The sequence below is a fragment of the Oncorhynchus mykiss genome, chromosome 28 (genome assembly GCF_057628025.1).
Source record: "Oncorhynchus mykiss isolate SJ-2025 chromosome 28, ASM5762802v1, whole genome shotgun sequence".
NCBI classification, from domain to species: domain Eukaryota; kingdom Metazoa; phylum Chordata; class Actinopteri; order Salmoniformes; family Salmonidae; genus Oncorhynchus; species Oncorhynchus mykiss.
Window position 1 is genome coordinate 8,662,019 of NC_143049.1, and position 27,642 is coordinate 8,689,660.

The 27,642-nt window shown below is 44.2% G+C and overlaps 1 protein-coding gene across 1 annotated transcript in view; it reads right to left on the bottom strand.

Moving 5' to 3' along the window:
* Positions 1-8,760: 8,760 nt before the first annotated feature.
* Positions 8,761-27,642, bottom strand: part of LOC110508434 (semaphorin-6B) — a 65,485-nt gene continuing 46,603 nt past the window's right edge. The window contains exons 6-17 of the mRNA XM_021588953.3: positions 24,514-24,612; positions 24,328-24,418; positions 23,965-24,084; positions 23,333-23,421; positions 22,913-23,130; positions 15,660-15,791; positions 15,410-15,559; positions 15,065-15,244; positions 14,704-14,844; positions 14,254-14,331; positions 14,064-14,122; positions 8,761-10,413 (exon numbers count right to left, since the gene is read on the bottom strand). Coding sequence (XP_021444628.1) covers positions 9,401-10,413; positions 14,064-14,122; positions 14,254-14,331; positions 14,704-14,844; positions 15,065-15,244; positions 15,410-15,559; positions 15,660-15,791; positions 22,913-23,130; positions 23,333-23,421; positions 23,965-24,084; positions 24,328-24,418; positions 24,514-24,612 — 2,370 coding nt within the window. The 3' untranslated portion in view covers positions 8,761-9,400. The remainder of the gene's footprint in view (positions 10,414-14,063; positions 14,123-14,253; positions 14,332-14,703; positions 14,845-15,064; positions 15,245-15,409; positions 15,560-15,659; positions 15,792-22,912; positions 23,131-23,332; positions 23,422-23,964; positions 24,085-24,327; positions 24,419-24,513; positions 24,613-27,642) is intronic.

Here is a 27,642-nt window from a genome sequence, read left to right on the forward strand (position 1 = left end):
CGGTGGCAGCTAGAAAGCCGGTGACGACCACCGCCGAACGCTGCCCGAACAAGGAGAGGCACCAACTTCGGCGGAAGTGGTGACACGAATACATTGTATGCCTAGCTCCAGTATATTTATTTGCTCATCATGGAGTCATGGAAAAATGTAGCTCTAGGTGACTGACACTAGTTACTAGTGCTGAGCTTGATGTTGATGTCACTGCAGATGTTGATGGGACCGGAGAACACATAGGCCAGTCACCTTAGCCTCTGCTCAACTTCTAAGATAAATCATGAAATGTTACCCCAGCAGCCCATGCTTGCTTGTTTGCACATCCAGGTACTGAGCACCACACCATTACCTAACTGTACAGTTGTTGTGGTCACAAAAATACAAATAAATAGATATTCAGAAGCTGATGATCTTTGAATGAGTGGCTGGCCCAGTGAGTAATGTTAGCTAGCTACCCGTTGACTCCCATTCTCAACTGGATCCACTTCGACAGGGGTGGTACTACGTCCTGAAATCCCTATGAATTCTGAATATTGTGGTTTGCTTACATATTATATGTTAGAAACATATGAATATTCATAGGCGTATAAAGTGAAAGAGCAGTGGTGAAATGTACCTTTACCTTTAAAAACTGTGCAGCTTTTTTCCTAAGTACAATCAGCATCAGTACAAAAAGCTGATTTAACATAATTTGATTGTAGTACCATTTCGTTTTTAGAATTCTGAAGCAAATATACAATACCAGACAACAACAAAAAATTGACACACTTACTCATTCAAGGGTTTTTCTTGATTTGTACTATTTTCTGCATTGTAGAATAATAGTGAAGACATCAAAACTATGAAATAACACAAATGGAATCATGCAGTAACCAACAAAGTGTTAAACAAATGAAAATATATTTTAGATTTTAGATTCTTCAAAGTAGCCACGTTTTGCCTTGATGACAGCTTTGTACACTCTTGGCATTCTCTCAACCAGCTTCATGAGGAATTATTTTCCAACAGTCTTGAAGGAGTTCCAACAAGAGCACAAGAGCCCTTGTTAGCTGCATTTCCTTCACTCTGCGGTCCAACTCCTCCTGAACCATCTCAATTGGGTTGAGGTCGGGTGATTGTGGAGGCCAGGTCATCTGATGCAGCACTCCATCAATCTCTTTGGTCAAATAGCCCTTACTCAGCCTGGAGGTGTCTTGGGTCATTGTCCTGTTGAAAAATAAATGATAGTCCCACTAAGCACAAACCAGATGGGAATGGCATACCACTGCAGAATGCTCTGTAGCCATGCTGGATAAGTGTGCCTTGAATTCTAAATATATCACTGCACCCCCAGACCATCACACCTCCTCCTCCATACTTCACGGTGGGAACCACACATGCGGAGATCATCCGTTCACCTACTCTGCGTCTCACAAAGACGCGGCGGTTGGAACCAAAAATCTCAAATTTGGACTCATCAGACCAAGGACAGATTTCCACCAGTCTAATGTCAATTGCTCGTGTTTCTTGGCCCAAGCAAGTCTCTTCTTCTTAATGGCGTCCTTTAGTAGTGGTTTCTTTGCAGCAATTTGACCATGAAGACCTGGTTCACACAGTCACCCCTGAACAGTTGATGTTGAGATGTGTCTGTTACTTGAACTCTGTGAAGCATTTATTCTGGCTGCAATTTCTGAGGCTGGTAACTCTAATGAACTTATCCTCTGCATCAGAGGTAACTCTGGGTCTTCCTTTCCAGTGGTGGTCCTCATGAGACCCAGTTTCGTCATTGCTCTTGATGGTTTTTGCGACTGCACTTGAAGAAACTTTCAAAGTTCTTGACATTTTCCGTATTGAGGGATCTTCATGACATACCACTGACATACTTTTATAAGCTGCTTTGACTGCAACTAAGCATAAACAGTATGTTAGGTCATTTTTATTTTTTTCAAGGTCATACCTAGATATAACCAGTTACAACCATAGGTGAGTACACAAGGAGCTCAATTGCTGCAGGTGATCTGGTCAAAATCACTGACACAGGTCCCCCTCCACCCTCTGAGGATGTGTATAAATTAATATTATGTCTCCAGAGAAACCTGGATTCAAATGAAGATGTTTTTGTAGGTTTGCCCTGGAATAACTACTTTTCAGGGGAATTCACACCAAATAGAGCTCCGTGTAGATTCAGAGCGTATCAAATCAAATCAAATCAAATGTTATTGGTCACATCCACATGGTTAGCATATGTTATTGCGAAATGTGTTGCGAAATGCTTGTGCTTTTAGTTCCGACATTGCAGCAATATCTAACAAGTAATCTAACAATTCCACAGCAACTACCTAATACACACAAATCTAATTAAAGGGATGGATTAAGAATATGTACATATGAATATAAGGATGGGCCATGACCGACCGGCATAGACGAGACACAATAGATGGTATAAAATACAGTATATACATCTGGGATGAGTAGTGCAAGATATGTAAACATCATCATTAAAGTGGCATTAATAAAGTGACTAGTGATCCATTTGTTAGAGTGGCCAATGATTTATAGTCTGTATGTAGGCAGCAGCCTCTCTGTGTTAGTGATGGCTGTCTGATGGCCTTGAGATAGAAGCTGTTTTTCAGTCTCTCGGTCCCAGCTTTGATGCACAGATACTGACCTTGCCTTCTGGATGGTAACGGGGTGAACAGGCAGTGGCTCGGGTGGTTGTTGTCCTTGATGATCTTTTTGGCATCCTGTGACATTGGGTGCTGTAGGTGTCCTGGAGGGCAGGTAGTTTGCCCCCGGTGATACGTTGTGTAGACCGCACCAACCTCTGGAGAGCCCTGCGGTTTTGGGCGGTGCAGTTGCCATACGGGGCGGTGATACAGCCCAACAGGATGCTGTCAATTGCGCATCTGTTGAAGTTTGTGAGGGTTTTAGGTGACAAGACACATCTCTTCAGCCTCCTGAGGTTGAAGAGGCGCTGTTGCGCATTCTTCACCACACTGTCTGTGTGGGTGGATCATTTCAGTTTGTCAGTGATGTGTATGCCGAGGAACTTGACATTTTCCACCTTCTCCACTGCTGTCCCGTCGATGTGGATGAGCGGGTGCTCCCTCTTCTGTTTCCTGAAGTCCAGAATCATCTCCTTTGTTTTGTTGACATTGAGTGAGAGGTTGTTCTCCTGACACCACACTCAGAGTGCCCTCACCTCCTCCCTGTAGGCTGTCTCGTCATTGTTGGTGATCAAGCCTACTACTGTTGTGTCGTCTGCAAAATTGTTGTTCGAGTTGGAGGCGTGCATAGCCACACAGTCGTGGGTGAACAGGGAGTACAGGAGGGGGCTGAGCATGCACCCTTGTGGGGCCCCAGGGTTGAGGATCAGTGAAGTGGAAATGTTTCCTATGTTCACCACCTGGGGGGGCGGCCTGTACAGGAAGTCCAGGACCCCATCGCACAGGGCGGGTTTGAGACCTAGGGCCTCAAGCTAAATGATGAGCTTGGAGAGTACGATGGTGTAGTCAATGAACAGCATTCTTACATAGGTATTCCTCTTGTCCAGATGGGATAGTGTGCAGTGTGATGGCGATTGCATCGTCTGAGGACCTATTGGGGCGGTATGCAAATTGCAGTGGATCTAGGGTGACAGGTAAGGTAGAGATGATATGATCTTTGACTAGTCTCTCATAGCACTTCATGATGACAGAAGTGAGTGCTACGGGGCGATAGTCATTCAGCTCTGTTACCTTTACCTTCTTGGGTAGAAGAACTACGGTGACCACCTTGAAGCATGTGGGGACAGCATACTAGGATAGGGAGAAATTGACTATGTCCGTAAACACCCCAGCCAGCTGGTCTGCGCATGCTCTGAGGACACGGCTAGGGATGCCGCCTGGGACGGCAGCCTTGCGAGGGTTAACACGTTTAAATGTCTTACGTCGGCCACACAGAAGGAGAGAGGGGGCCCGCACTCCTTGGTAGCGGTGGTTGGCGCTTTCAGTTTTGCGCGAATGCCTCCATCTATCCACGGTCTCTGGTTAGGGTAGGTTTTAATAGTTACAGCATTTGATTGTGAGGAATTCTAGGTCCAGTGAACAGAAGGACTTGAGTTCCTGTATGTTGTTACAATTACACCATGAGTCGTTAATCATGAAACATACACCCCCGCCCTTCTTCTTCCCTGAGAGATGATTTTTCCTGTCGGCGCGACGCACAAAGAATCCCAGGGGCTGTACCGACTCCAACAGCATGTCCCCAGAGAGCCATGTTTCCGTGAAACAGAGTATGTTACAATCCCAGATGCCTCTCTGGAAAGCAACCCTAGCCCTAATTTAGTCTACCTTGTTATCTAGAGACTGGACATTAGCGAGTAAAATACTCTGAAGCGGTGGGTGGCGTACCTCTCCTGCGGCAACGTTGTTTTGGGTCATTCTCTGGAAACAGTTTGAATGCCGTGGCTGGTTTGAACAAAGGATCCCCTTCAGGAAAGTCGTATTCCTGGTCGTAGTGCTGATAAGCTGGCGTCGCTCTGATATCCAATAGTTCTTCCCAGCTGTATGTAATAACACTTAAGATTTTCTTGGCTAACAATGTAAGAAATAATACATAAAAAAACAAAATACTGCATAGTTTCCTAAGGGCTAGAAGCGAGGCGACACCTCTCTGTCGGCACCATCTTGTTGTACAATCAGAGTTCTGTATTGCAGTTCTATCAAGTATTTATACCAATGGCAGACTTTGTATACCATTGTCAGATTTGTATATGCACAAAAATAAGGTAATTTTGGTTTTGTACAGTCCTATGATACGTTGTATAGAAAAGTACAATCTTAGACGAGTATATGGGGAGTTATATCTCTGTAGGTGATCAGTCTATCTGGTCAAAATCACTGATACAGATCCCCCTCCACCCTCTCTCTGGTGGTATAGATAACTTGCTATTATGTCTCCAGAGAAACCTAGATTCAAATAAAGGTCCTATCTATTAAATTACTATAGGCAGAATCAGGTGTTTTTGGATGTGGTCAAAATGACCCCGAAGGACTTGATTTTAAAAAAGTTAATTTTGAAACAGAAGCACTAAACCATGATTTAGTTAAAGGTCCAATGCAGCCATTTTTATCTCAATATCAAATGATTTCTGGGTAACAATTAACTACCTTACTGTGGTTGTTTTCACTTAACATGTATATAAATAATAATAATTGCTTCTTAGCAAATAGCAATTTCTCAAGCAAAAATGTTGATAGGACTCTCTGGGAGTGATCTCAGTTGGGAGGGGAAAATTGAAAACCAGCTGTTTTTGGCAGAGAGGCTTGGAGCTCTCTTTCCTATTGGTCTATTAACTAATTTACCACCTGCTGATGTCACCAGGCAGGCCAAAATTCCATCCCACCAAAACAGGCTGACATTTCAGGCGGTCTTTTCAAACAGCTCTTTCACTAAAAAGGCATAATTTGTTTTCTCTCACAATTTCAGTTTTATTTCAACCTCATAGTGTGGAAATATATATAAAACACAGGACAATCATGTTTTTGACTGCACAGGGCCTTTAAGAACAAACATTGAATACTGAGACTGTGAGATCTTGTTGTGGTTAAACTAATAGCGGTCTAGAGACCACAACCATAATAAGGTGAGGATTTGCGTTGAAGTGCAGGGCTGTAGAAAAAGCCTATACATATTGCGACCCTCAAGGACACGTTGATCATCACTTGTATACAGGCATATTATTGTAGTCGTGTAAAAACATAGTATATATGAAAGAGACTGCTTCTAATACAAAGGAAATGTTCCAGCTGTTAATGGCATCACATCTAACAAGCAATGATTCACCACCTACATCTCCTTGGCAACAGTGGAATCATTTAGCTTGCATCTCAATTAGATCATTTTGACCTCCTTGCCTTCATTCACAATGATCTGTAAACACATGATAGATTAAGATAATGAGGTGGATTCCTACTGTGAATTTGTTTTCACCAATCTAGGTCTTCTACATCAGTGCATCTGAAGGTAAAGAAACGAGAGGAGGCCACTAGACATGTGAGATGCAGTTATTTTCATAGATGGCTTCCTCTCTTGTAAAGACTAGTTTCGAGCGCCATCTAGGGGTGATAAAAATGGTTGCTTGAAAGTGCCCTCTACTTTATGTCAAGATTAAAATGAACAATATGTAAAGATATAACAGAGATGAATAGATCTTAATGGTTTATTAGAATAAGAAAGAATATATTGACAGGGGTCTCCATATTGACTAACTGCTTTATACTCTCATATGAAGTGTTTCGTGTGTGTCAGTGTTGGGCTCAATTCGAGTTGACGGCAGTCAATTCAGGAAGTGATTTGAATTTACAGTGGCAAACCAGTCTCCTTTTCACTTCAGTTAACACCGGATTTACTTAACAAAAGTAACATCTAAATAGGTAGTACAGGTATGTCATGACATAGCACAAGCGGGCGGGGGGGGGTGGGGGGGGCTTTCCTGTTTTGTTCTCTATTGTTTTTTTCTTTGCTCATCTATCATTCCTCAAGCAAGAGGGGAGGCCGATGACATCACAGATTCCCAACAGACCAACTCTTTGAACGCCCTACTCCCTGACCGCCTTTAATTTTAATTGCGTGTGTGTGTGTGTGTGTGTGTGTGTGCACAGCCGTAAGTCACAAGTCAACTGGATACCTTTTTTAATTCAGCTCAGCAGGACAAGCCTGCGATTCTACTCTTTAGAAAGAAAACAGCTAGCCTCAGTATTTAGTCAAAGGTAAATACCGTACGTAGTGTATTTACAGCTCATTCACAACATAGTCAATAAAAACTCACCCGTCAAAGAGAAAGCCCATGTCAAGTAAGAAGACAAGAATCTTTCAAACCAAATGGGGAAGATACATTCAAATCAATTATTTACAAGGATATGCATTAGATACAGTACAACTCCTTTTCAAATAAGACAAATAAAAGTTGTGCTTTTCCATGAATGTATTAGTACTGCACAGTTTTATGAGCAAATTAGTATATATATTCATTCAGGAAGTAGCCTTTGACTTGAAGGTTCCACAGTATGGCTGTTTGTTGGTGTGGGTGAAAACAATCAATACAATGCTAGCATATTTCAGTAACAACTGAACCAAATTCTGGTTTATAAACAGATGTTCAGTGTTACTAGCATTTGAAATGGATATGCCTGAAATGCACGAGAGCAGCAAAGGCAAAAGAATTATGAAAGAAAACAAACATTCAGTAGGCTATCTGAAGGCGACACTGTGAAGTTCCTCATCATTGCACACAGGAAGTAACACTGTACACACTTGAACAAATTATACAACATCACAGTATCAAATATATAAGGTATAAAAAATGAATTGACATGGTTTTTATGGCACTTGAAAATGTTTCCTTTTTGTTTCAATGGTCACGTGATATGTCACCCAAAAGTACAGTTCAGAATATTGGCACACATAGTATTGACACAGGAGGGAGAAAAGACATCGGCATGGTGTTTATGAGTGTGTTTGTTACTGCGGCTGCATCTCAAACAACACCATATTTCCCATTCAGTGTAATACATTTGACCACTATATGGACAATAGGGTGTGATTTGAGTCATGACCTGTCTGAGTGCTGTCATCATTGTGCTCCTCCAATGGTAACACAGACATCTGGGGTTGAGTTACAAGTGTCTTTATATACAAGTCATTGCTGCTCAGGTTCACAACAGAACTGAACAAAACGTTTTTTCTGAATGTGACTGGAGCTGTGTCTCTGACGACTTGAGAATGGCAGACCGTATCGTCTTTCTTGTCTCCGTGTTGCCTCTCTCTTTCTCACTCTGCCTTTCTGTTTGTCTCTCTATCCTCCTGTCTTTCTACTTATCTCTGTCTTTCTATCTCTCCCTCTCCCCATGTCCGCTTAACATAATGGCAAGTCTTTTATTAGACACTTTGATGGGTAGAATATACGGTGCCATTTGAGTTCTATGGAAATAACCATTAACGTTGATGAGTAAGCGGCAGGACAGTTGTTTAATCACAACAACAGTGACTGTCACACAGAAGCATAGCCTGTGCATCTCCGCATACAGACACAGGGCGCAGGATGCACACACGCACGCACGCACACACACACACACACACACACACACACACACGCACGCACGCACGCACACACACACACACACACACACAGACTGCCCAACCTAATTCTCTTTCCTTCTCTCCACACGTCGCATCGGCTCTAAAATGATTTGCCATTAAAAAAAACATGGAGTGGAAGGGGTGGATGGATGGATGAAATGGCGTCATTAGAGAGAACGCCTGGTTGGCAGAAATAGTGCTGACATTCCAGTCCGACTCTCCTCCTTTCCCGTAACTCAGTAAAAGTGGGTTATAGTCCCATGGTTCCAGTGAGGCAGGTTAGGAGCAGTACAGTACGGCCCCTCTCACCTCACATACACTGGGAATATATGGCCCCCTTATTAAAACTGAGCTGTAAATCTCTCTCTCTGTGTGTGTGTGTGTGTGTGTGTGTGTGGTGTGTGTGTGTGTGTGTGTGTGTGTGTGTGTGTGTGTGTGTATGTGTGTGTGTGTGTGTGTGTGTGTGTGTTTGTGTCAGGAGGCTGCTGGAGGGCAGGCTATTAAATCTTTATTGCCGCTTCCTTTCGACACTCTTCATCAGGCATTCTCTTCACGTTCAGAGTCAGAGTCAGAATGACCTCAGTGTTTTCCTGCACACTGAGGCTGAACAGTGTCTGTTTCATTCACCTTCAGCAAGATTCTTCAAAGTAATATCTTTCTAATTCATGTGTGAGTGCCACTCAGTCTGTACTGGAAGGTGGACAGAGTGCATTGTGTAGGAATGAAGTCTCCTAGGTCTCGTCTTCTGACACCTGATAGTGGCCATGTTGTTTGGTAGTCCTTTTTGGCCTGTTTGAAGCACAGGTAAGGCTGTCGGCAAGTGTCTGTCTCTGGGTCTCTTTGCATGTAGCTTCCTGCTTATGGTTCTCTCTCAGCATGTTTTCGTTGTAAGAATTCCACTGTCTAGCAAACTCTTCCTTCCCCTCTCTTTTTCCCTCTTTCTCACCACTCTTTCAATCCCTCACTCTCGCTCTCCATTCTCTCTTTCTCGCCTCCTCCCCTCTTTAAGCAGCTTGAGTAGATAGGCAGACACAACAACAACCTAATTTTCTCTGGCTAATCACAGCCAAGCAGGATCTGAGTGACAGCAGTAACCAGTCACAGATAGAACAGCCTCAGGAGTCCCCTAGTGAGATACAGAGATATCAGGAGGACTGAATGACAATGAGGGACAGAGACAGAGAGAGAAAGAAAGAGAGAGGGAGGGAGAGAAAAGGTAGAACAGAGAGAAGGAGAGAGATGTAGAAAGAGACTGATATGGTCTTAAGCAGTGGCCGGGGTCCTTCCCTGCTTTTCACTCTCTTTTTCACTGGCCGTTGTGAGTCCTCTCATTGGAACTCTTCTTACTCAGCAGCTGGCTGAGATCCACCAGCTCCCCCAGCTCTCCTCTCCCCAGTTCCCCTCTCAGCTGAGCCCTGCCTGGCCCGGGGGTGTGGTGCTGGGCCACATACTGCTGGCCGTTGGGGGTCGGCATGGAGGATGGAGGTGCGGGGACCATGCCCTGGCTGCTGAGGATGTAGCCTTCCTGGGGAGGCCAGCGGAGAGGCAGGGGCTCCCCAAACTCCATGTGGGCGCTGGGGGCTGACACCACCCTCCTCCTATTCGGGGAGTCCTGGGGGGTCATGGGGTACACGTACTCCCCTGCTGACTTGCGAAGTGCCGACTTTGGAGTCCCACTCCTCCCCTTCTCCCCCCAGGGCTTGCTGAGGCACACGTAGTGCTGGCGAGGCGTCTCTCCTTCTCTTCCTCGCTCCTCACCCCCATGTCTCCCACCTCCTCCACCCTGGAAGAGTCTGGTGGTCAGGTAGACAGCAGTGGAGGGGTGTGGGGGGCAAGGGAGAGGGCAGGGGGATGCCAGCCCCATGGTGCTCCCTGCCAGGTAGGTCTGGCTGTTGTCCCACCCCCCTGATCCAGAATCAGAAAGCCTGAGCCCGCGTCTCTTCTGCTGGGGCGTGTGCTCTGGCGTGGGCAAGAACCCTGGGTCCAGCTCCCCTGACTTCACCCAACCGTTGGGCATCACAAACAGGGTCTCCCCGCCCTGAGAACAAGGTCTATCCCCTCCTCCCTGACGGGTCACACTAAGGACCGATCCTCCCATCCCTCCTCCTGACGTCAACATCCCCCTCTCCCGGCGCTGGATGCTGGACTGGCTGGAGTTGCTAGCTTGGCGTCGGTTGCTGGGCTTGTGGGCCATGATCCAGCAGACGGCCAGGCCTGATAGCATCGCCCCGATGGTGAAGGCCGAGATTGCAGACGCCACCAGCAGGTTGAGGGAGACCAGACTCTCCGGCTCGACCAGCAGACTCTGCTGTATGACACCTGAAGGGGAGAGGGGAGATGAAAGGAATCATACGGTTAATGGCAAGAGAGAAGATCAAATCCACTTAACGTTACAGCATGAACAGGTTCTCACTCTACAGTCCTTCAGTCTCCTCTACTTTTTCATTTCCATTCTCCTTCATGACCCTCTCCATGCTTTCGTTATTGTCACGTTTAGATCTAAACATGATTTGCCGGATCTCAAAGATATTGCTATATTTTATTATCCAAGAGCATAATCTTATTCTGTGTTACAGTAATCTATCATAACATTGTAAAATTGCAGAAGATAGGCATCTCCTTATCCTTTTTGGTGCTTTCTCCAGCACATCCTTGGGGTTCTGCTGGCTGGGCTGAAAGCTGCACTTGTCATCAGTAAGAAGGGAAAACACTAAAACAGACTCCGCTCAAAATTTCCATTCTGTGTTCAGGAAGGATCTGGGCTGGCCAGTGAGTTTCTCCCTAAAATACATCATTTATTTTGGTAAATATTTCCACCGCTCTAATCACTCCCATCTGAACAGACACAGCAGATGTCTGCCAGGCCCTGGACCCATAGTTCTGGGTGTGGCTTCATGCTTTCACCACTCTCTATGGAACAGGCTAACTGCAGTAAACTGGCCTATATCTGAGTTAGAAAAAAAAAGTTCTGGAACTAGAGGAGGTCAGGTTCTAGAGAGTGACATACAGTGCATTCTGAAAGTAAATCAGACCCTTTGCCTTTTCCATATGTTGTTACGTTACAGCCTTATTCTAAATTAAATTAAATAAATAGTTTCCCCCCTTTCATCAATCTATACACAATACCCCATAATGACAAAGTAAAAATAGGCTTTTAGAAATGTTTGCAAATGTATTAAAAATAAAGAAATGTAATATAACATTTACATAAATATTCAGACCCTTTACTCAGTACTTTGTTGAAGCACCTTTGGCAGCGATTACAGCCTCGAGTCTTCTTCGGTATGACGCTACAAGCTTGGCACACTTGTATTTGGGGAGTTTCTCCCATTCTTCTCTGCAAATCCTCTCAAGCTCTGTCAAGTTGGATGGGGAGCGTCGCTGCACAGCCATTTTCAGGTCTCTCCAGAGATGTTAGATCGGGTTCAAGTCCGGGCTCTGGCTGGGCCATTAAAGGACATTAAGAGAATTGTCCCGAATCTACTCCTACGTTGTCTTGGCTGTGTGCTCAGGGTCGTTGTCCTGTTGTAAGGTGAACCGTCACCGTCACAGGTCCTGATCACTCTAGAGCAGGTTTTCATCAAGGATCTCTCTGTACTTTGCTTCATTCATCTTTACCTTTGCCGGTCCCTGCCGCTGAAAAACATCCCCACAGCATGATGCCGCCACCATCATGCTTCACCGTAGGGATGATGCCAGGTTTCCTCCAGACGTGTAGCTCTCCTTTCCCCAGTTCCCCTCTCAGCTGAGCCCTGCCCGGCCCGGGGGTGTGGTGCTGGGCCACATACTGCTGGCCGTTGGGGGTCGGCATGGAGGATGGAGGTGCGGGGACCATGCCCTGGCTGCAGAGGATGTAGCCTTTCTGGGGAGGCCAGCAGATGAACTCTCGCCCCAGTCTGAGGTCCTAATTGCGCTAGAGCAGGTTTTCATCAAGGATCTCTCTGTACTTTGCTTCATTCATCTTTGCCAGTCCCTGCCACTGAAAAAGATCCCCACAGCATGATGCCACCACCATTATGCTACACAGTAGGGATGATGCCAGGTTTCCTCCAGACGTGATGCTTGGCATTCAGGCCAAATAATTAAATCTTGGTTTCATCAGACCAGAGAATCTTGTTTCTCATGGTCTGAGAGTCCTTTAGGTGCCTTTTGGCAAGCGGGCTGTCATGTGTCTTTTACTGAGCTTTTGGCTTCCGTCTAGCCACTCTAACATAAAGGCCTTATTGGTGGAGTGCTGCAGAGATGGTTGTCCTTCTGAAAGGTTCTCCCATCTCCACAGAGGAACTCTGGAGCTCTGTCAGAGTGACCATCGGGTTTTCGCTACCTCCCTGACCAAGACCCTTCTCACCCGATTGCTCAGTTAGGCCGGGCGGCCAGCTCTAGGAAGAGCCTTGGTGGTTCCAAATTTCTTCTATTTTATTTAGTTATTTATTTAACTAGGCAAGTCAGTTAAGAACAAATTCTTATTTACAATGACGGCCTACTATTTAAGAATGATGGAGGCCACTTCGTTCTTGGGGACCTTCAATGCTGAAGAAATGTTTTGGTACCCTTCCCCTGATCTGTGCCTCAACATAATCCTGTCTCGGAGCTTTATGGACAATTCCTTCGACCTCATGGCTTGGTTTTTGCTCTGACATGCATTGTCAACTGTGAAACCTTATATAGACAGGTGTGTGCCTTTCCAAATTATGTCCAATTAATTGAATTTACCACAGGTGGAGTCCAATCAAGTTGTAGAAACACCTCAAGGATGATCAATGGAAACAGGACGCACCAGATATCAATTTCGAGTCTCATAGCAAAGGGTCTGAATACTTTTTTATTTCTTAATACATTTGCAGAAATGTCGAAAAACCTGTTTTTTGCTTTCTCACAATGGGGTATTATGTGTAGATTGATGAGAAAAACATTGTATTTATACATTTCAGAATAAGGCTGTAACGTAACAAAATGTGGAAAAAGGGAAGCGGTCTGAATACTTTCCAAAGGCACTGTATAACAGGTTATAGATCTATGACAGAGTTGAGATGATATTGTAATATGATGGACTTAGACTTGAGAACAGATTGCAGGTTATAGACTCCAATACAACAGATGAGATTGTAGTGTAGTGTTCTGGAATCAGAACCCTCTCCGATTATAGATTTGCCACAAAACAGATGATACGGCAGTGTATAATTTGAGTTGGAACAGATTGCAGGTCCTGGAACAGTTTACTAATGAGAAGGAGACATCCTGATTGACACCAAGACAGATTTGAGATGTGTTTGTTTAGAGAAGACGTTCTCTGATGCCCTGCCAGAATCTCAGCTTTGAGCACCACAACGTTTTGCATACTGAGTTGTGTCCTCATTTTTATTTTGTACATGTTTTTGTGGCAAAAGTATTTGTCAAACTGTAGCAGACAGTCGTTGACAGCTGAACACTCAGAATATGGCTTAGTCCTGTGGGATTGTGGGGTTGTGAACCAGAAGGCTTTACTTCACTGATCAAGACATTCACTCCTCTGTCAAACGATCAACATGCATTTATTGAAGCCAGCAACCAATTAAAAGCAGTCATACTGGGAGGCTTCTGAAGGACCCTGATCTGAGGAGCGGGAAATCAAAGCCCTGACATTGCACACTAGCTAATCACCTTGCTGACAGACTACAAATGACAGTCTTCTTCCGTCACCAGTGTAAATGCAAGTTCGATACACACAGAAACAGAAACATAAAATATACAGTATATGAACGGCAGAATCACTGTGATGTTATGTACACTTGGGTTGTGATGGAGACCATGACTGAGACCATGACAAACAAAAATTATACTTTGTATTAACGTACACTTGAATTGCATTGATGTCTGTGTAGCAAACGCTTGTAATGCGTGATTGAGCCACTAGGCGGGGCAGGCATTAAGTGAAAAAAAGAACAGTTTCTACCCACAGAGCTGCAGGGCTAAAGACAAGGGCTACTTACCACCACAGTCTCCAAGATGGGAGAAGTTGCCATACTCAATGTCTTGCTGAAAAGGCAGCCTGCAATAGGACATAGATGATAGATTAACCGACTGCACAGCACAATAACATCAAAAGATAATAATAGATGAACACACAATTAACTGATTCATCTGATCCTAGATCTGTGTCTACATGGGCAGCTGTCTCACCGTGTGCCTGGTCTGAGGAAGGAGCAGGTGCTGCCTCTGGTCCAGCCGCAGTAGGGATCTCTGGAAGTCAGACAGCTCCTAAATACACACACATACACACACACACATGGAGATCTGATCAGCCTGATGGAGATGGCGTGTGTGTGTGTGTTAGATTAGGGTAAGGGTTAAGGCTGTGATGAGGGTTACGGTTTAACTGGGATGTAGAAATAAAGCTATGGTTAAGGTTAGGGTGGTTGTTGAGGCTAGAGTTGAACCGGGATGTGGACATAGGGTTATGACTAGGATTAGGGTTGATTAAGCTAGGGTTAGGGTTATTTATGGCTAGGGTTAGGGTTGATCCGGGTTGTGAACATCAAGCTAGGTTTAGGGTAGCCAAAACCATAAACAAAACCCTGTGTGAGTGAATGTGTGTGTGTGTTTGTGAATGTGTGTGTGTGTGTTACTCACTTCACGCAGCGTGAGTGTAGGTGGCAGCGCGCTGTGGGTAGTCTGACCAGACAGGAAGGGAAGGCCAGCAGTAGAGTGTGACTGGGACGATCCAAGGACAGAGACAACAACTGTCTGGCCTGGACAGAGTCCTCTCCACACCTGGAGACAGAGACAGGGAAAGAAAGAGAGCGAGAGAGGGAGACACATAGATGCATCTTTACAGTATTTTCATTCATTTCTATTGTCACAGCTGAGAAAAATAGGGATTCACATTAGGGTGTAGTGACTTAAACAGCTAATCTCCACAATAATGAGCTGACAAAACACAGGACTGCAGCGAGAACAAGGGATTGTGGCCAAACTCCCTTCCTGTACTCACTTCTCAGGGTTGAAGCCCTCCACCTCCTCCAGAAACACACTGCTGTGTGTGGGAGAGTTGTCTCCACTCGGGACAATGAGGAATTTGAGGACGGTCCCTCGCGTGGAGCCCAGAAACAATACTGTACGGTTTCTATGGGGACCAGCTTCTGTGTCCACCACCATGGCTGTCAACTGGTACCTGGGGAGAGGGATGGAGGGGGAGAATAGAGGGAAGGGCTCGGGGGTGAGAAGGGAGAGGGAGCGAGGAAGATGGTGAGCTCAATTTCAGGACAGGTATACAACGTAGGGCAAACATGGATTTCAGTGAACAATCAGTGGTAACCATGGGTATCCTTAGTCATACCTGCCCATAGTCTTGACAACCCAGGGTCTGTGCCCCACCAGGGGTATGGTCTCATCCATCAGGGGATGAGTCTTCACAAAGTTCAACACCTCATCTGGCAGAGTTTTAGACGAGCTGAACTGAGACCCCTGCACCGCACAGCCACCCGGCCTACAGAGAGAGAACAGGGTCAAAATAAGGCATCATAATGTGTTAGAACATCGCATTACAATACTTCACAAAGATAAATATGAGTTATGGTTGAAAGTACCTGGGTTTGGGTACGAGCTCATCAGATACAGGTGTCCAGATGGATTCTGGAGATTTCTGCTCCTTGAATCTTCCCTCAAACACCCTAGCCAACTGCTGCATGTCAAACACACAGACTGCAGACCCAGGGATACTGTCAGAGACAAGGAGAGAGAAGGAGGGGAGGTGGGGCAGAAAGGATTAGACATGGATCAGATATATGTGCCTGTGTGTGTTCATGTATGCGTGCATGCGGGTCTTTCTAAAAACTAGGGTACCAGTGAGGGTTTCATAAGCTGGACAACTTGTTACTACAGAAGTCCAGAGAGGACATATTAATAAAATCAAATACATCTCTCGTTATGTCGAGATCAGATTTATCTCTTGATCAGATGTATCTCTTGATCACTACACAATAAAAGTTGTTCTGTCAAGATCACAAGATAATCAAAAGTACCACGCATCATCCACTCATTTGTTCAGATGCACGATAATGACCCCATCAAGGAGCCCTGTTGCTACATTGCATGCAATGTTATCATGGGGCATTTAAGCCCTGAATGATGCCTGACAGGCATCTTTGTCTCCCAGGCCATGTGCCGTCTCCAAGACCACAGCCAATCGCATGCAAGGAACAACGCAGCTCAGTTGGCTAGTATTGTGAGCTAGCTAGTTAGCTAGGTAGTCTTGAATTTGGTGCTCGGAAATTCAAGTATTGGAATTGGCCAAGCGTGAAAATCAGACCTTTTGGTACTCAAAAAGGTATGTAATTATTGTAGCCAATATATAAATGATCCTGCTCCCTTATAATTATCTTTGATTTCATTTTTGATCTGTTTTGTGAGAGATGTAGCAGCTTTAGTTTGTTTCCTGCCGCTTCAATTGAACGGTGTTGCGGTAAGATCACATGCAGTGATTATGAGGATGACAACATCTAATACTGGTTCCAACTTGGCTTTCCATACTAATACTTCTATTACAAAAATAACCTCGTTTTTGGTTGCCTTCTCATTATAACAACAGCGATGGTGAGATATTCATGGTGCCGCTTATTCATGGTTTTATTATGTGTGCCTGCATCGGCCACGTTGGCTACAGAAAACTGGCCACGCATGCATGACATTTATTTAGTCAGGCAAGTCCACATTATTCTCACATATTTTAGAATGTAATAATAATTTGAATATCAATACATCGGCAAGTGTCACGTTCTGACCTTAGTTCCTTTGTGATGTCTTTGTTTTAGTATGGTCAGGGCGTGAATTGGGCTGGGCATTCTATTTTTCACCCTTGAGTGGTGGGTGATTATATTTTTCTGTTTAGTGTGGTTTGCACCTGACGGAGCTGTTTCGGTTGTGCTTTTTGTTTCTTTGTTTGATAGTGTTCAGTTTAAATAAATAACATGGACAAGTACCACGCTGCGCTTTGGTCCTCACTGTCTTCCACCGACGACCGTTACAGAATCACCCCCAAAAAAAGGACCAAGCAGCGTGGTATCGGACAGCAGCAGAAATCTCTGGACTCATGGACATGGGAGGAGATTCTGGATGGAGAAGGACCCTGGGCACAGGCTGGGGAATATCGCCGCCCCAAGGCAGAGCTGGAGGCAGCGAAAGCTGAGCGACGGTGGTATGAGGCGGCAGCATGGCAGCGAGGCTGGGACGAGAGGCAGCCCCCAAAATGGGGGGAGGCACACGGGGAGTGTGGCTAAGTTGGGTAGGAGACCTGAGCCAACTCCCCGTGCTTACCGTGAAGAGAGGTGGACCGGGCAGGCACCGTGTTAGGAGCACGGTGTCCCCGGTGCGCAGGCATAGCCCGGTGCGTTACATCGCAGCGCCTTGTATCGGCCGGGCTAGAGTGGGCATCGAGCCAGGTGCCATGAAGCCGGCTCAACGCATCTGGTCTCCAGTGCGTCTCCTTGGGCCGGGGTACATGGCACCAGCCCTACGCACGGTGTCCCCGGTTCGCCAGCACAGCACCTCCATGGTCCGGTCTATCCGGTGCCTCCTCCACGCACCAGGCCTCCGGAAGCAGGCAAAGACTATGGTGGAGTGGGGTCCACGTCCGCGCCAGAGCTGCCACCGCGGACAGACGCCCACCCAGACCCTCCCCTATAGGTTCAGGTTTTGAGGCCGGAGTCCGCACCTTTGGGGGGGAGGGGGGGGGGGGTGGGTACTGTCACGTTCTGACCTTAGTTCCTTTGTGATGTCTTTGTTTTATTATGGTCAGGGCGTGAGTTGGGGTGGGCATTCTATGTGTTGTTCTAGTTTTGGTTTTCTATGTGTTTGGCCTGGTATGGTTCTCAATCAGAGGCAGCTGTCAATCGATGTCTCTGAATGAGAACCATACTTAGGTAGCCTGTTTTTCCCACTTGGTTTGTGGGTAGTTTTCTGTTTTGCACCTTACAGGACTGTTTCGTTCACTCTCTTTGTTGTTTTGTTATTCAGTGTTCAGTTGATTTATTAAATATTAACATGGACACCTACAACGCTGCGCATTGGTCCGATCTTGACTACTCTTCCTCAGATGACGAGGAGAACCGTTACAGCAAGGCCCCCAAAAAATGCATTATTCTTAGTGGTCATGGCCTACTTATTTTTTTGTTACACTTTTTGCATGCTTTTTTGGGGGGGGGGGGGGGGGGGGGGGCTATACAGTATGTACAGTTATATACATCATACAATTGAGGTCCTTGAAAATTACAATTAAGTGCTTGAAAAGTCCCTTAAAACCTGTTACAGCTAGATGTTCCGCTAGCGGAACCCCTCGACAACATCCGGTGAAATGGCAGTGCCAAATTCAAATGAAATTACTATAAATATTAAACTTTCATGAAATCACACATGTAATACACCAAATTAAAGCTTGTTAATCCAGCCAATGTGTCAGATTTCAAAAAGGCTTTACGGCGAAAGCAAACCATGCGATTATCTGAGGACAGCACCCCATCAAACAAACACAGACAGTTATATTTCATCCCACCAGGCGCGACACAAAACTCAGAAATAACGATCGAATTCATGCCTTACCTTTGAAGAACTCCTTTTGTTGGCACTCAAATGTCCCATAAACATCACAAACGGTCCTTTTGTTCGATAAATTCCGTCGTTATATCTCCAATGTCCATTTATTTGGAGTGTTTGATCCAGAAAAACACTGGTTCTAACTCGCGCAACATGACAAAATATCTAGTAAGTTACCTGTAAACTTGTTCTAAAAATTTCAAACAACTTTCCTAATACAACTTTAGGTATTTTTTAATGTAAATAATCGATACAATTTAAGACGGGATAAACTGTGTTCATACCGGACGAAAACAAAGTGGAGCGAGGATTCAGGTTGCGCGCCCCAACCACAACAGTACACTAGACTCGACCCTCGTTCTGAACAGCCTTACTTCTTCATTACTCAAAGGAAAAACATCAACCAATTTCTAAAGACTGTTTATCTAGTGGAAGCGATAGGAACTGCAAGCAAGTGCCACAGAAATCTAGATCCACATAGAAATCCCATTGAAAAGAGAGTGACCTCAATTTATTTTTCCTGGATGGATTTTTCTCAGGTTTTGCCTGCCATATCAGTTCTGTTATACTCACATACATTATTTAACAGTTTTAACAACTAGATTTAATTTGGGCACGCTTTTCATCCGGACGTGAAAATACTGCCCCCTAGACCGAAGAGGTTTTTAAAGTCCTTGAATTTGACTATCAATATCTTTATAAACTCTGCTTAAAGGATGTCCTAGGCTTAAGTTGTTGTATAGGTAGAATTATGGGCCAATTTGCATATACAGTGCCTTCGGGAAAGTATTCAGACCCCTTATTCTTCCATATTTTGTAACGTTACAGCCTTATTCTAAAATGTACTAAATTTCCCTCCCCTCATCAATCTGTAACATCAATCTATCAATCTTTTTTCCCCCTATTATGTTGACTGTACATTTGTTTTTTCCATGTGTATCTCTGTGTTGTTTGTGTCGCACTGCTTTGCTTAATCTTCGGACAGGTCGCAGTTGTAAATAAGAACTTGTTCTCAACTGGCCTACCTGTTAAAATAAAGGTGAAATCACATTTTTAAAATACACACAATACCCCATAATGACAAAGCAAAAATTGTATTTTTATAAATTTGAGGTAATTTATAAAAATACAAAAATGAAATATTCTATTTACATACAGTTGAAGTCAGAAGATGATATACACCTTAGCCAAATACATTTAAAGTATTTCACAATTCCTGCCATTTAGTCCTGTCTTAGGTCAGTTAGGATCACCACTTTATTTTAAGAATGTGAAATGTTAGAATAATAGTTGAGAAAATGATTTATTTCAGCTTTTATTTCTTTCATCACATTCCCAGTGGGTCAGATGTTTACATGCACTCAATTAGTATTTGGTAGCATTGCCTTTAAATTGTTTAACTTGGGTCAACCATTTTGAGTAGCGTTCCACAAGCTTCACACAATAAGTTGGATGAATTTTGGCCAATTCCTCCTGACAGAGCTGGTGTAACTGAGCCAGGTTTGTAGGCCTCCTTGCTCGCACATGCGTTTTCAGTTCTGCCCACAAATGTTCTATAGGATTGAGGTCAGGGCCTTGTAACGGCCACTCCAATACCTTGACTTTGAGGTCCTTAAGCCATTTTGCCACAACTTTGGAAGTATGCTTGGGGTCATTGTCCATTTGGAAGACCCATTTGCAACCAAGCATTAACTGATGTCTTGAGATGTTGTTTCAATATATATATATATATATATATATATATATATGATGATCATGATGCCATCTATTTTGTGAAGTGCATCAGTCCCTCATGCAGCAAAGCACCCCCACAACATGATGCTGCCACCCCCGTGCTTCACAGTTGGGATGGTGTTCTTTGGCTTGCAAGCCTCCCCTTTTCCTCCAAACATAAAGATGGTCATTATGACCAAACATTTCTATTTTTGTTTCATCAGAAAAGAGGACATTTTTACAAAAAGTACGATATTTTCCCCATGTGCAGTTGCAAACCGTAGTCTGGCTTTTTTTATGGCGGTTTTGGAGCAGTGGCATCTTTCTTGCTGAGCGGCCTTTCAGGTTATGTCGATATAGGACTCATTTTACTGTGGATATAGATACTTTTGTACCTGTTTCCTCCAGCATCTTCACAAGGTCCTCTGCTGTTGTTCTGGGATTGATTTTCACTTTTCGCACCAAAGTACGTTCATCTCTAGGAGACAGAACGTGTCTTATTTGTGAGCCATATGACAGCTGCGTGGTTCCACGGTGTTTATACTTGCGCACTATTGTTTGTACAGATGAACATGGTACCTTCAGGCATTTGGAAATTGCTCCCAAGGATGAACCAGACTTGAGGAGGTTTACCCTTTTTTTCTGAGGTCTTGGATGATTTCTTTGGATTTTCCCATGATGTCAAGCAAAGAGGCAGTTAGTTTGAAGATAGGCCTTGAAATACATCCACAGGTACACCTTCAATTGACTCAAATTATGTCAATTAGCCTATCAGAAGCTTCTAAAGCCATGACATCATTTTCTGGAATTTTCCAAGTTGTTTAAAGGCACAGTCAACATAGTGTATGTAAACTTCTGACCCACAGGAATTGTGATACAATGAATTATAAGTGAAATAATCTGCCTGTAAACAATTGTTGGAAAAAAGACTTGTGTCATGCACAAAGTAGATGTCCTAACCGACCCACCAAAACTATAGTTAACAAGAAATGTGTGGAGTGATTAAAAAACTAGTTTTAATAACCCCAACCTAAGTGTATGTAAACTTCCGACTTCCAACAACTGTAAGTATTCAGACCCTTTACTCAGTACTTTGTTGAAGCACCATTGGCAGCAATTACAGCCTAAAGTCTTCTTGGGTATGATGCTACAAGCTTGGCACACTTGTATTTGGGGAGTTTCTCTCATTGTTCTCTGCAGGTCCTCTCAAGCTTAGTCAGGTTGGATGGGGAGTGTTGCTGCAAAGCAATTTCCAGGTTTCTCCAGAGACGTTCGATCGGGTTCAAGTCCAGGCTCTGGCTGGGCCGCTCAAGGACATTCAGAGACTTGTCCCGAAGCCACTCTTGCGTTGTCTTGGCTGTGTGCTTAGAGTCATTGTCCTGTTGTAAGGTGAACCTTCACCCCAGTTTGAGCTCCTGAGTGCTCTGGAGCAGGTTTTCATCAAGGATCTCTCTGTACTTTGCTCTGTTCATCTTTGCCTCGATCCTGACTAGTCTCCCAGTCCCTGCCACTGAAAAACACCATGCTTCAATGTAGGGATGGTGCAAGGTTCCCTCCAGATGTGACGCTTGACATTCAGGCCAAAGAGTTCAATTTTCATTTCATCAGACCAGAGAATCTTCTTTCTCATGGTCTGAGAGTCTTTAGGAACTTTTGGCAAACTCCAAGTGGGCTGTCATGTGCCTTTTACTGAGTAGTGGCTTCCGTCTGGCAGAGGCTTCCGTCCACAGAGGAACTCTGGAGCTCTGTCAGAGTGACCATCGGGTTCTTGGTCACCTCCCTGACCAAGGCCTTTCTCCCCTGATTGCTCAGTTTGGCCAGGTGGCCAGCTCTAGGAAGAGTCTTGGTGGTTCCATACTTCTTCCATTTAAGAATGATGGAGGCCACTGTGTTCTTGGGGACCTTCAATGCTGCAGACATGCTTTGGTATCCTTCCTCAGATCTGTTCCTCAACACAATCCTTTCTCGGAGCTCTACGGACGATTCCTTCAACCTCAACGCTTGGTTTTTGCTCTGACTTACACTGTCAACTGTGGGACCTAATATAGACAGGTGTGTGCCTAAACAAATCATGTCCAATCAATTGAATTGACCACAGTTGGACTCCAATCAAGTTGTAGAAACATATCAAGGATAATCAATGGAAACAGGATGCACCTGAGCTCAACTTCGAGTCTCATAGCAAAGGGTCTGAATACTTACAGTATGTAAATTAGGTATTTCTGTTTTAGTTTTTTTATAAATTTGCAAACGTTTCTAAAACCTGCTTTCACTTTGTCATTATGGCGTGTTGTGTGTTTATTGCTGAGATTTTTATTTATTTAATCAATTTTAGAACAAGGCTGTAATGTAACAGAAAGTGGAAAAAGTCAAGTGGTCTGATGACTTTCCAAAGGCACTGTATTCCTTTAAGTACACGTGTGGAACTTAACATTATGATCCCAATGTCACAGATTGGACCCATTATTTATAGAAAGATCCATGTCCATACGCGCATTCTATTTATTTTATTTAACCAGGAAAGTATGTGTGCGTGTACCTGTTGGGCGGTGTAGAGAACAGTCCCAGTATGACGTCCCTGCCGTTCATGTTGAGTATGGGGCTGGTGGCGTGGAGCAGGTTGAAGTAGAAGTGGGAGTCTCCTGGGACAGAGCAGTTCAGTCTGGCCTTCAGGAACGATGTCCACTGTTTTTCCAACACCCTCTGAGACCCACCCTGGTCCCCCTTACACACCCTCGCCACACGAGACACCATCACCTGTACACACACACACACACACACACACACACACACACACACACACACACACACACACACACACACACACACACACACAGTATAAACAAGACAAACAATATAAACAAAATGGGATGTACAAATTGCCATTTCTGTGTGTGTGCGTGCATGCGTTTGTGTGTGCATAGTTGTGAATTTCTGTGTGTTTGTGTGTACTGTGTACCTTCTCCAGGTGATGGAACTCCATAGCCATTTCCCTGAAGAAGAAGTAAATATGAGGCCCCCACTCGACTGCGCTCACAAAGAAGGGCTCTGAGAAAGAGTAGAGAAATGCCATTACACACACGCATACATCCCCCCTCCCCCATTACATGCATGCACGCATACATCCCCATCCACCACGCACAGCTGTATATTTATTGCCGATACCTAATCTGACACCCCTCTGTAACAACATATGGCACTTCAGTGGGGTCAGGCATTAATAATTCATGTCCTGTTTAATTTATCATCAGTGACAAGCACAGAGCAGTTATTTACTCATTTCTGTCTCTGACCTCCAGGGCTACACGCTCTGTTTTAGTCTGATGGGATTTCATGTCCTTGATCTGTTGGTCTGGTCCTCTCTGATTTGACAGGACTGGATGAAAGCAATGAATCTAACCAGGCACTAAGCTAGCCTATCGCTTTTATCTATCCACTCTTAGGATACAAGGATTTAGGTAGGAATGGAGACCACTTTAGAGTGTTTGGGTTATCCCGCAGTGTTTATGTGATCTAAGGAAATATCGTTCTTCACCAGCGGAGATGTGTTTGACCCATTCACTCACATGCAAGTACGTCATTTCAGTGTACCTCTAAACCACTTGGAGTCGTGTTTGACGGTGCGGAGAGCAGGGCTGTCGCCTAGGCTACGATAGATCACAGCATCAATCGCCAGAAAGTCTGTTACAGTACCGGTGAAGAGACTGCCCTCTGAGAGAGATAGAGACAAAGACAGAGAGAGAGAGAGAGAGAACAACGAAAACATGCACTGTATTGATCATGAACACAAGGTTAGTCAAGTCCCTTCCCACAGCTCTAGTCTCGAGACTGATTCGTCATCTGAATGCTTTCCCCTGGACATTTTTACAGACCTAGTGAAAAGTGCTACGTCATTACTTTCCAATATATTGAAAGAGAGAGAAAGTAAAAAAAGAAAGAGAGAAACTCCTGTACCTGCAAAAAGAGCCACGTTAGCGTGTCTGGGATCATAAGGGCATCGAGCCATCCCACTGACCGTCTCTCCTACCATCTCCAGAGTGTCCCTCTGCAACACACACAATTGTACGTATGTGCTGTATTAACACGCACACACATGCCAATAAAGCTTCAATCCATTGAATTGAATAGACAGATACTCACAGTGTAGTTCGCACATAGAGGGTTGAAGGCGTTAGTTCCACACACAAACAGTTCTCCATGTTGGCTCAATAACACCTTGATGAAGTTGCGACACTCCCCCTGCAGAGAGAGATAATAAAGGATGAGAAATGATTGGAGAGTCAGGGAGGAGAGGAAGTGTGCGTGCGTGCGTATATGTTTGGGTGTGTGCACAGCGGCGTCATCGGGCCTGGGCTTCCATGGCATTTTTTAAAATATACAGTTGAAGTCGGAAGTTTACATACACTTAGGTTGAAGTAATTAAAACTTGTTTTTCAACCACTCCACACATTTCTTGTTAACAAACTATCGTTTTGGCAAGTCGGTTAGGACATCTACTTTGTGCATGACACAAGTATTTTTTCCAACAATTGTTTACAAAAATATTATTTAACTTATAATTCACTGTATCACAATTCCAGTGGGTCAGAAGTTTACATACACTATGTTGACTGTGCCTTTAAACAGCTTGGAAAATTCCAGAAAATGATGTCATGGCTTTAGAAGCTTCTGATAGGCTAAATGACATCATTTGAGTCAATTGGAGGTGTACCTGTGGATGTATTTCAAGGCCTACCTTCAAACTAACTGACTCTTTGCTTGACATCATGGGAAAATCCAAAGAAATCATCCAAGACCTCTGAAAAGAATGTGTAGACCTCCACAAGCCTGGGTCATCCTTGGGAGCAATTTCCAAACGCCTGAAGGTACCATGTTCATCTGTACAAACAATAGTACACAAGTATAAACACCATGGGACGATGCAGCCGTCATACTGCTCAGGAAGAAGACACGCTCTGTCTCCTAGAGATGATGCGAAAAGTGGTGTGAAAAGTGCAAATCAATCCCATAACAACAGCAAAGGACCTTGTGAAGATGCTGGAGGAAACAGGTACAAAAGTGCCTATATCCACATTAAAACGAGTCCCATATCGACATAACCTGAATGGCCACTCAGCAAGGAAGAAGCCACTGCTCCAAAACCGCCATAAAAAAAGCCAGACTACGGTTTGCAACTGCACATGGGGACAAAGATCGTACTTTTTGGAGAAATGTCCTCTGGTCTGATGAAATAAAAAATAGAACTGTTTGGCCATAATGACCATTGTTATGTTTGGTGGAAAAAGGGGAGGCTTGCAAGCCAAAGAACACCATCCCAACTGTGAAGCACAGGGGTGGCAGCATCATGTTGTGGGGGTGCTTGATGCAAGAGGGACTGGTGCACTTCACAAAATAGATGGCATCATGAGGCAGGAAATTATGTGGATATATTGAAGCAACATCTCAAGACATTAGTCAGGAAGTTAAAGCATGGTTGCAAATGGGTCTTCCAAATGGACAATGACCCCAAGCATACTTCCAAAGTTGTGGCAAAATGGCTTAAGGACAACAAAGTCAAGGTATTGGAGTGGCCATCACAAAGCCCTGACCTCAATCATATACAAAATTTGTGGGCAGAACTGAAAAAGCGTGTGCGAGCAAGGAGGCCTACAAACCTGACTCAGTTACATCAGCTCTGTCAGGAGGAATGGGCCAAAATTCACCCAACTTATTATGGGAAGCTTGTAGAAGGCTACCCAAAACATTTGAATCAAGTTATACAATTTAAAGGCAATGCTACCAAATACTAATTGAGTGTATGTAAACTTCTGACCCACTGAGAATGTAATGAAAGAAATAAAAGCTGAAATAAATCCTTCTCTCTACTATTATTCTGACATTTCACATTCTTAAAATAAAGTGGTGTTCCTATCTGACCTGGGACAGTGAATTTTTACTAGGATTAAGGCAAATTGTGCATTAATAAATTGGCCACAGCCTGTTTGCCCTCCCACCTATCTGTTCCATGTATCAGGTAGCCTGCAAAAGCCAGCATGGATAGAATGCAAGAATTGACAATTCTAATTGTCATGTGCCAAAATATTGCCACGGGTCGTGCCATGGTGAAATTTGCCCCCCTGTAGATCTGAAATAATAGGATGGTAAAACTTGCATCAGCCAACCATAAAAGCAAGGTGAAGCCATTCAGGCATTCTTGATAATCAGGACAATCCTTGTCCTGCAAAGAAACATACATTTTCTATATGAAAAATTTGCAAGCAGTAGGCCTAGGCTTTTAAACTTAAACTAGTGGCACCACAACCTACGGGCGGTAAATCACATGATCTGATTCATTTGATTCAATACAATTCCATATTTTAATAAGCCATTTTAACATCCGGTCTGGGTGTTTTGCTCACAGCTCACTGTCAATTGCTCACTTTCACCCTGTGTTTAGGACTACAAATTAGGCCATGGAATTCGCACATAAAAACTATTTGTTTGCAAATGCAACTGGGGCCATGACATCACATGCCCCCTGTTTTTTTATAAAAAAAAAAACAGTTTCCATTCAGCCAGATCACCCGTTACACAAGTCAGTCAGTATTCAACGTCCGTCCATGTCTGAGGACATTGGGAGATGATGTGGAAACTGGCCACTAGGGGCAACAGTAAGCACTGTTATTCATTGTTATCTTCAAGCATCTGCCTCTGATTCCAAAGGTTGCAAGTTCGAATGCAGAGATAGAAAGTTGTTTTTGAGATTTTTGTTTTAAGCCTACAATATCTCAAACCTTAACTCTTACCTTAACCATTCACCACATCCACCACAGTTTTTATTTTATTTTTATTTTACCTTTATTTAACCAGGCAAGTCAGTTAAGAACAAATTCTTATTTTCAATGACAGCCTCAGTGGGTTAACTGCCTGTTCAGGGGCAGAACGACAGATTTGTACCTTGTCAGCTCGGGGGTTTGAACTCACAACCTTCCGGTTACTAGTCCAACGCTCTAACCACTAGGCTACCCTGCCGCCCCACAGTGAATGCCTAGCCTTAAGTTTTCAGAGTTAAAGCCTGAACTTAATCTTAAACACTTCAAAATGTTACATTTGCAACAACTTCAAAATGTTACGTTTGAGAAACATGGATGAACTCTAATTCTGACGTGAGACTGTGAGAGCTGAAGTGAGACTGTGAGAGCTGAAGTGAGACTGTGAGAGCTGACGTGAGACTGTGAGAGCTGACGTGAGACTGTGAGAGCTGACGTGAGATTGTGAGAGCTGAAGTGA